At 35.4% G+C, this 9,494-nt stretch overlaps 1 protein-coding gene across 3 annotated transcripts in view; it reads left to right on the top strand.

Moving 5' to 3' along the window:
- The window catches only part of LOC117912600 (pre-mRNA splicing factor SR-like 1), a 26,820-nt gene extending 17,326 nt beyond the window's left edge, over window positions 1–9,494 (top strand). The window contains exons 1-4 of one of the 3 annotated variants that reach the window (XM_034827253.1): window positions 3,344–3,435; window positions 3,900–3,947; window positions 6,088–6,159; window positions 8,196–9,494. In XM_034827253.1, coding sequence (XP_034683144.1) covers window positions 6,115–6,159; window positions 8,196–9,134 — 984 coding nt within the window. In that variant the 5' untranslated portion in view covers window positions 3,344–3,435; window positions 3,900–3,947; window positions 6,088–6,114 and the 3' untranslated portion in view covers window positions 9,135–9,494. Of the gene's footprint in view, window positions 1–3,335; window positions 3,436–3,899; window positions 3,948–6,087; window positions 6,160–8,195 lie in introns of those variants that run through there. The other 2 variants (XM_034827252.1, XM_034827258.1) reach the window with 2 other exon arrangements.

The following is a 9,494-nucleotide window of genomic DNA, read 5'->3' as shown; positions in this document are numbered from 1 at the left end:
GTATATCCTGTAAGGATCGCTCATTCTTATTTGTATTTAATATTCAATGAAATAAATATATTTTATCACTGATTAGAGAGGGGGGGAGGGGGGATGTATACTTATTTCATCACCAATTTCCCAATATATAAAAGAATTTATGTTTTGTAATATGCTATTGATGTGTGAATGGTTTCCTTTTTTTGGGTTCAAGTTCTATTACCTTGTATACTTTTAGCTTTTAAAACTCAGTTGGTGATGGCCTTACCAAAACAATTCCTGGCTTGAATAGACAGTGTATGTGCAGGCCATAACCAAGCCTGGCTTTTGAATAGACCATTAGGTGCTAATCGAATCATATATTCTTTTAGAATGTTAGATTTTGGAATATAGTAGCAATAAACATCAAACTAATTTTAAAACCATGTTGTGTCCCAATTTGTTTTATTATTCTTCTTGATGGTGTAGGTCTGTTCAACTGATCATAGAATCCTTTTTGAATGTTAAAATTTGTTCTGGCCTTAACCAAACCAGTCATGGCTTCAATAGACTGTGTAGGTGCTAATCAAATCATATAATTCAGGTTAGATTTTCGATTAGTAGCTATAAACATCAAACCAATTTCTTCACAATAAACGTCAAACTAATTTTAAAACCTGGTTCTGTCCCAATTTTCCTTTTTTATTGTTTTTCTTTTTAAGGATGAGATGAATTTATTTTGAATTACTTATTTATGTATTTTTTTGAGGATTTTTTTCCCTTTCCATATATATATTTATTTATTCTGTCCCCATTTGTTTTCTTCTTCTTTCTGTTTTTTCATTTCTTTTTGACAATGAGATGAATTTATTTTGAATTACTTGTTCTTATTTACACATGTTTCTTCTGTTTTTAAAATTTTTATGATTTTTAACAGATGGAAGTGATTTTTTTTTTTTTTTCATTCTCATATATGTAACATATATATGTTTATGCATTGGTGGACTCCTAGAACTCTCAATCAGATTATAACACCTCATACTGTTTCAATCCAAAACACCTGATTTTGAAATCCTTGAGATATTTTGAGTCCATTTGTGTCCTACAATAGGTTTTCAACAGTGTTTTAAGTAGCATCAGCAAAGCTTAAGGCACTATGATGCAATCTACATGTGCTTCCTCTTGACCAAGGTGAGCTGAATTCAGGGTCCAAAGTAAGTCGGTTATGACTCGGTTGAGTCATATCCGCCTTGGCTAGGTCTGAGACAATTCTGATACTCAAGTTATGACTTACAACATTGAACATTGACTCTGTGCTAACTCACCTCAAATCGTCTAACACAACTGATTTTTTGAAAAAAAACTTGTTTGACTCGATTGAGTTTCAGATTCGACCCTAATACCCCTAGTTAGGTCACAAATCCATCTTCTTCTTCATCCATGAAATTTCCCTCTTTTGTTGCCTGCTGGTGCTATTGTGGTGATTGAAACTTGAGAAGCAATGATTCAATGCTATGATCTCTCTTCCTCCAATCGTTGTCTTCTAATCCTTTTCGCTATTGGCAACATTTTGGATAGTGCTGGATTTTTTGCTGGTAATGACATCTTAGTGGTGCCTTGACTTTTCTTCTATGGCCATCTCCGGCTGTACTTCATGGTTCTGACCTTGAAAGCTTGAGCACAAGATTCACCTCTAGCCAGAGAAGAAGATTCAAATTGGGGAAAAAAATTGGGTATTGGGTGTTTTATTACATATCAATAATCTGTATGGTGTTATATTATTGTGTTTGGTATTATATTATACGACATTGTGGACTAGATATAGGGGCTGAGGATGGGATTTCAAAAATAGATATGGAAGATAAATGGGTTATCTATATGGCTCTGGGAATAAAGGTATTAACATGAATTTTATATGGTTATAAATATGAACTGTTAATAAATTAATTGACATATAATTGAGTCTGTTGTACTTGCAAATTGAGAAAAATAATAAAAAAAGGATGATTTCACATAACAGATATCATTAAAATATAATTGTTTTATCATATTCATTAATTATATTTTATTTTTGAAAATTTTGAGCTATTAAATTATAATATTTTATGTATTGCCCAATATTGATCCTAGTTACCGAATTCAATGATACTCGGTACCTTCCGAGTCAGTTACCAATATCGCGACTTAGAACCATGGTTGAATTTTTTTTTTGATCAATTAGAACCATGGTTGAATTTAGTTAGGCATAAGGGCTTTCTGGTGTGGCATTTGTAGCTACATGTCTTGCAGTTTGCATTTACCCTAATTATGCTAACATAAATTGTTGTACCTACATGCTGATATAGTCCATCTGTCTATAAATTCATTCCACACCTAAGGCCAGGGATCTTGCATACTGTACTAATTCATGTAGCACATGTAATGTAAATGAGGTTGTCATGGAATAAAAGCAGATATGGTCCAATATTTCTTTGTTTCCTTAGTTGGTCATGTTCCTCATTTTTTCATTGAGTGGAAGCCAATTGAGGTCCATTTGATCTTCCTTATATGGAAGCTGAACAAGTTGCAAGCTATTATGTCTAAGATGAGTCAAATATAATATAAGTGATGATGATGTCATTCCTAGAAGTTGGAAACTTTATGGGATCCATTATTGAACCATGGATCCCATCATAAGGTGCCGCATGGTGGAAGGTACTCTTGATTGGGAAGAGTTGAACCTACTTTCTTGTTTGTTGAAGAAAAACAAAGGTGAACCTAATTTGTTCTAGCTTCCTTGCATTTAGAGAAATCTGAAATTACTACATCTAGTGGCATTTTGATCTCTCTTACTCTGGTTGTTTGATGTCAAAGTTAAATGGATGTCTGGCTATGGGCTTGATCAATTTATATTTATATTTGCTAGGAAGAGGTTCTTGTCACAACTTGGTTGCTTTTCCCTTGTCTTGGCATCCTTTATTTATGTTATGTTCTCTCTCTCTCTCTCTCTCTCTCTCTCTCTCTCTCTCTCTATATATATATATATATATAAATTTGAAATCTTAATTTGTTTAAATTGGAGGAGTTTCTTCATTTGATTGTTGGTATTGTATTCTAAACAAAATGAAGGCTTACTTTGTTGGTCATTGTTTTTCACAATATTGGAAATTGATATTTACTTCCACTTCCTTTATGAAGCCTGTTTTTTTATTTGGTAAACTTCTTATTTTCTTGAATTTATAAGTTTGTTTATTTACATCTACTAGTTTCCGTTTTCCATCAGCACTGAAGCTGGGGTTAATTTTTTATTGCTTTGTTGCACCAATTATCTTTTGCTTGTCCATCTGCTCTTTACTTGTTAATCCTTACTTTAACCCTCTTATGTGCTGCAATTAATACCTGAAAGTTGTTTTGCAGGTAGGATTCCTCTACTTGAGATATGCTGGGGATCCAAAAACTTTGTGGAACTGGTTTGAACCATATGTGAAGGATGAAGAGGTAGTATTTTGGTAGCCTTTTCATATCAATTTGTAGCTTTAACTGTTTCCTTGTTATTTAAAGATGTGTCTATTGGCTGATTTGAGCTACATAGCAGAGAAAATATGCCATTTGTAGCCCATGGTTGCTTCCTTGAATTCATGAGTCCTTAACTATATATTTTTCTAATAATGTATTTCACATGTGGTAAATTTCTTGCCTCCCTTTACCTAGGTTTTGGAATATAATGGTTTTGGGATAATCGGCCATCTGCCTAAAGAATCTAGAAATGTCACAAGATATTGATGTAGAAGTGATTTTACTGTCAACTACGTGCTGTTAACCTCTTTTTGAAATCTGAAATCTTGTTTTTAATCTGATCTTGATTAATGTGTTTCACTCTTAAGCAAAGCATTTCGTACAAATATTTTTCTCATGGTTTTGACCTGCAAACTTTCTATGCTCTATTTCTATACTTGATCTAGGATGCAAGGGGCTTCATACTTGCTCAATGATGGACATGATTTGTACAGGTGAACCCTTTATGTTCTTACCAGCCTGTGTGGTGAAAGACATTACAATTTCATATTATCCTTCACCGTGTTGTGATGTTCATAATTTTTATAATAGATATTATGCAATGAAGAGATTGTGCTTTTGGATATGGGGATATATGACTAACTAGCTATTCCCAGGAGCTCCTTAATAATGTGAACTTTTGTCATTATATATAAAAATAAGAAGCAAACTCTTGTATGCATATAGCCTATTACTTGTTGCAAAGGCCACCTGCTGGAATCATATGAATGGCAGCTATATGAAAAATCAAGGAAGCAATTACCTGAAACTCTTCCATGCACTCTGCCATTGAGATGTAGAACTTAGAACAAAACCCCTTTCTTTTATAAACATATTCCTGCAAGCATGGGGATCTAAGATTGAAGATGTACCAGCCCAAGACTTTTCTCAAGTAAAGCTTGAGAGGAATGTGATTCCTATTGTTCTTAAGCTCATCTATGATGAGTATATCATGTATTTGCAATCTCTTAACTCAATGTTGTAGAGGAAATATATCCATTAGAAGCCCAAACCCCAAAATGTCGATGCCACACCAATTAGGACACTTTGTTTGGGAAGAAATGTATTGGTGTTAATTCAGGTCCTTTAGATTCTTTATTTTGAGTCCTTTATATGTTAAAAATCTGTTTTTGGTAATTTTTACATTTTATGTTAGGAGAGAAAATGCAGGTTGTTGTAGCAAGAGGTGGAGGATTATTAATTCACACGAGCAATTTTACTATTCACATGAGAATCAGAAGCTTTGAGCTATGCTGTGATAATTTGCTTTGTTTTGTTAGGATTCCTCTTTTTCTTTTCTTTTCTTTCTTTCTTTCTTTTGTTCTTATTCATGCTATGATTCCCCTTTGAGGCACAACAAGCCACTGAGTTTATTTTGGTACACAATAGTTTTGCATCATTTAGCTTTCTCAATAGTTCCTTTGTATTAACTTCAACTTTTTCTTTTTTCTCCTTTGATAAGTGTATATGATATCTAGTTTGCAAATAATACATTCACTATGAGTTAGTATTTTCTTCCTATTTTATTTGTTATTTCCTTCATGACAGCTGGTTATTGCTGCTTATTCTTTTGGATTGAATATTTACACCATTCCATAGTGATAATTTGTGTTTAAACTTTATAACATGTAATAAGATATTAAAAAAAATAATGTTTTTGAGATTCAGGAATTGATTATATAATTTTAGTGACTAAATTATTGTGGGAATGTGTTTTAAGGATTTGGGAATTTACTAAATTAAAACTGACAAGATGAATTCTGTCTCCTTGTTCAATAACAATAATCTTCAGATTCCAGATGCATCAAGTTGTATTCCATTGGCTCCAACTACTGCTTTGGGTCTAGATTCCAAAGTCTGCTAAAACGACACAGTAAAGGTTCTAATAAGGAATGGATTATTAACAACTCTTAGTGCATAGTAACAATTTTTAGGATCCATCAAAAAATAATGAGCAACTTGTAAAGAACCCTGGCTAATACAATCACTCTCTTGAATAAGAAGCAAATGGCAAGATGCAGGGCATCATACCAATTAGCTAACACGACTCTTGAGAATTGCTCCAGCCACTTTTTTGAAGTAAAGAAAATGTTGGGCAGAAGTTAATCAAACTTTCTGTAGTTGGTTAATGTGGTCCAAAAAGCCCTATGCAATACAGCTTTTAATTGGCTTGAATGCCCATGAACTTCAAGGATATCTGTTTGAACCCTAACTTTTCTACTTGCTGCTGATATGGTTGGAATTCTCAATAAATCCTTGATTTTGTTCTCTTATTTCCTGAGAAGGGAATTGAACAGACTTGCTTTTCCTTAGTGTAACCAAAGTTTGATTATCGCCTTTAAAATTGTACATAGCTTTGAAATGGATATTTGAAAATGCCAGTTTGAGATCTAAGTCTCTAGTTTGTAAGGATAGCAGCCATGGGTTTTAGTGCTACTATCCTTGTTAATTCTATTTTATTTGCTATAGCTTTTTATTTCTTATTTTTTGTGAAAGAAATGGGATTTCTAACATAAATCCATGACAATAATTAAGAGGTTTTTCTTTCTACATATTCACAGAATCATAGTATTATCTCTATGATTTGTGTTTCAGGAATTCTCTCCTGGATCTACTGGTAGAATGACCACAATGGGTGCATATGTTCGTGATTTACTCCTGGGACAGGTCAGTTGCAATACATTTATGGCACAATTCTGAATTGATGACTTGAATGATCACTTCATCTGCTGCATTTTCTCACGCTGCTTGTTATTGTTGTTAATGTTGATGTTTTATTTTCTATTTTTTAACCAAATGTTGTCACTTTTTAGGAACCAGGTTTATGCGTTGCTTCCCAATACCTTCTTATTAAGATTAGGTTGTGTTTTCAAGTTCTTTGAAAGAAAAGTTGAGTTTATATCATAAATTCGATTGCTGAAGCATTGAAATGTTAACTTGAAGTTTAAAACCTTATAGGCCTTGTGTGTATGTGTATATATATATATATATATATATATTTGATAGAAAATGAGAAAATATGTTAAAAGCACCTAAGAGGAGGTGCACCAGTGTACATGATGTATATGGTAGACACCCAGTGAAAACCCCTCTTACTTGAAGTTCAGCTGATCTACAAAATCTATCAGTCACTATGTGATCCTCTGTGTACACCTAACCTAGTTCACAAAAGTAAACATAAAATTGGAATTGATTGTTGGGTCCAACTGCTCAACATTGTTAAAAGACCTCCTGATCCTTTCCTTCCAAGGAGTCCAAAACAGACATAAGGGAGTGGTCCTCTAGGCTTTTTTTCTATTTCTTCCCCATGAAAGAGCCATGCTAATCCAAGCTAGAGGTTTTTATTTTCTGTAATCACTTTAGGATTAATTTCATGACTTGACTAAAGTTTTGCCTGGTAGAAGTTTAATCCTTCATTTTAAAATTTATAGGAGGCTTTATGGATTAGTTTCAACAGAATGTAGTAAAGGTCTTTTAATTTCTTTTAGCCTTAAATAAGCTATCTGGAGATTCCTTTTTGCATTGTTTAGGATTTTAAGGAATTTGGAATTCAAATCCTCTTTTTCCCCTATGCATCTACCTTGAAATTTGAATGATATAATTCAAGAATATTTCAAGAGAGAATTTATAGAACTAATTGATGGTAAAAGTCTGTAATATCATGTTTTTGGGGCAAGTTGGAAGGTTTCATGAATAGGTGCTGGTCTTCCTTTTCTTATGTCAAATGGGTTTGGAGAGCAGTGCTGGATTAGAAGATAACTTTGAAGTATTGGGATTTCCTTGGTAACTGGGATAGTAAGAGGGTTTCCCTTTGATGAAGGCAGAGCCATTTTTTTTGTTGCTGCATCTAGGGTTTCCAGATGGACAAACCCATTGGTATGGGTGAAAAAATTGCATTTGAACAGGTCACGTGCGTTGCAAACAGTTCTCAGAAGTGGGTAATTGTTCTATTCAGTACGGAAAATTTGTGTGGATGGAAAAAGTAAGTCCATGATCATTCCAAAGGTTGAAAACTTATGTGGGTGGGTAGTCCTGGACTTTATCGTAAGAATTGAACTGTAATGCAAGAATCAGGTTGGTATGAAACCTCAAGAACTGGTTTCAGCTTTTAAGTGGAGGCACTGATTACAAATGAAATTTCTATCTCCAAGCTTCTGATAAGGAGAGATGCATGTTTTGGAGGAGGTGTGTTTGGTTTTGTTTTGGACTTTGCATAAGGGTGGAAGGTTCTCTCCTTGCATGAATTTGAGATTTGTTCTTGAGGAGCTTCTCCACTGTAAATCATGACAGATTGTCTGAAACAGTTTACTCATGACAAATATATTGTGTTTCTTTTCAATCAATGAAAAGCCTCAAGAATATCAGCTTTTGTACTTAGAAAGGATAAAGATATACCCCTCTTTTTTCTGTGTGACCTTTGAAGCCAATGTCTGTATTTTTTAGACTGTAGGTCATGATTGTTTGTGTTTTTCCATTGATATATAAGCTTCCATCTCACTGTACTTATATTGGCTGTGTAAGTAGCCAGATCTTATATTTTGGTGTGGTTTGTATAGATGCGCCTTTATGCATGATAGGACAGTAAATGTGTTTTTTCTGTCTTGTATCTTGGTTTTTCAGTGTTAACTGTATTAAGCTTCCTAGTATTGTCAAATTTACCTCCTGAGAGAAAAGACTTAATCCGTATGATGTTCTTACTGCAGTACTACTTTGATACCCTTTTCCCACGAATCCCAGTTCCCATAATGCGGCAGATTGTGGCTAATCTTGAAAAAATGAAGCTTCCTAGCAAACATGCTGGTGTCACAGGGGATACCACCCGTCATGGTTCTGATGATACTGCACGTCGGCCACCTTCTGTGAAAGCTGCCCTTTCTGTCTCTTTTGGTCAGCGTGCTCCGCATCGTGCTTCAACCAGGGACTCATCTCCTGTTCGTCGCACCTTACCACCACCACCACCTTCTTATGATAGGAATAGCAGTGATGATTTGCGAAGATCTCCCAGCAGCCGTCGCAGCCAAAGCCGTGAGTTGTCCGATCGAGAATATTCAGACAGGGATCGAGACAGGGGCAAATCTCGGGAATTGGACAGGGACAGGGATCATGATCGAGAGAGGGACAGGGAAAGAGACAGAACCCGAAACAGAGATAAGGATAGAGACAGGGCTATGGACAGAGACAGAGACAAAGACAGGGCTATGGACAGAGACAGAGACAAAGACAGGGACAAAGATAAAGACAGGGACAGAGACAGAGATAGGGAGCGGGAAAGGGACCGAGACAGGAGGCATGATTATGATCGCAGATCCAAGTATACAGAAAGAGAAAGCAGAAGGGACTATGACAGAAGCTCTCGTGATGGCAGTAGGTACAACAGAGAAACTAGTTCCCGTAGAAGTAGGAGTCGGAGCAGAAGCAGAAGTCAGAGCTTGCAAGCTCGCAATGACCACATTGATCATCGTTCGAGTCCACTCGCAGATGGGAGCAAAGAGAAGACCTCTGCATCTGCCAATCTGGCGAAGCTCAGAGATCTGTATGGTGACACAGGTGATCAAAAAGGGGGCAGTGCCATGGAAAGAGGCAGTCGTAGGGACAATAGCGGTGAAGAGGTGATTAGACTTGGCGGTTCGTCTTGGAAGTAATGCAGAAACTGTTTCTGGTTGCATGTCCCTTGTATGGAATCTGGCATTTAAAAGCTGTGGATAATTCTGTGTTGGAACAAAGCAGACTACAGCAGATCTCTCTCTCCCTTCTGTTCTCTTTATATTTCTGAGTAGACATGATGAGCATGGGTGGATGATGATATCCATACCATCATCATATGCAATGCGTGTCTAGTGGGAACAGGCATTGCTTTTATGCAAAGAGTTATTAAGCATTTTCCTATTTGTCACATTATGTTAAATTGCCTGTTATGCTTTAATTGTTGTCTTGGGGACCTTTAAAACATGTCATGTTGTAAGCTCTTTTCATATGTCAATAAAAGAAAATGTTGACTACCA

This window comes from Vitis riparia, chromosome 4, assembly GCF_004353265.1.
Source record: "Vitis riparia cultivar Riparia Gloire de Montpellier isolate 1030 chromosome 4, EGFV_Vit.rip_1.0, whole genome shotgun sequence".
NCBI classification, from domain to species: domain Eukaryota; kingdom Viridiplantae; phylum Streptophyta; class Magnoliopsida; order Vitales; family Vitaceae; genus Vitis; species Vitis riparia.
This window is presented reverse-complemented; position numbering and strand designations above follow the sequence as displayed.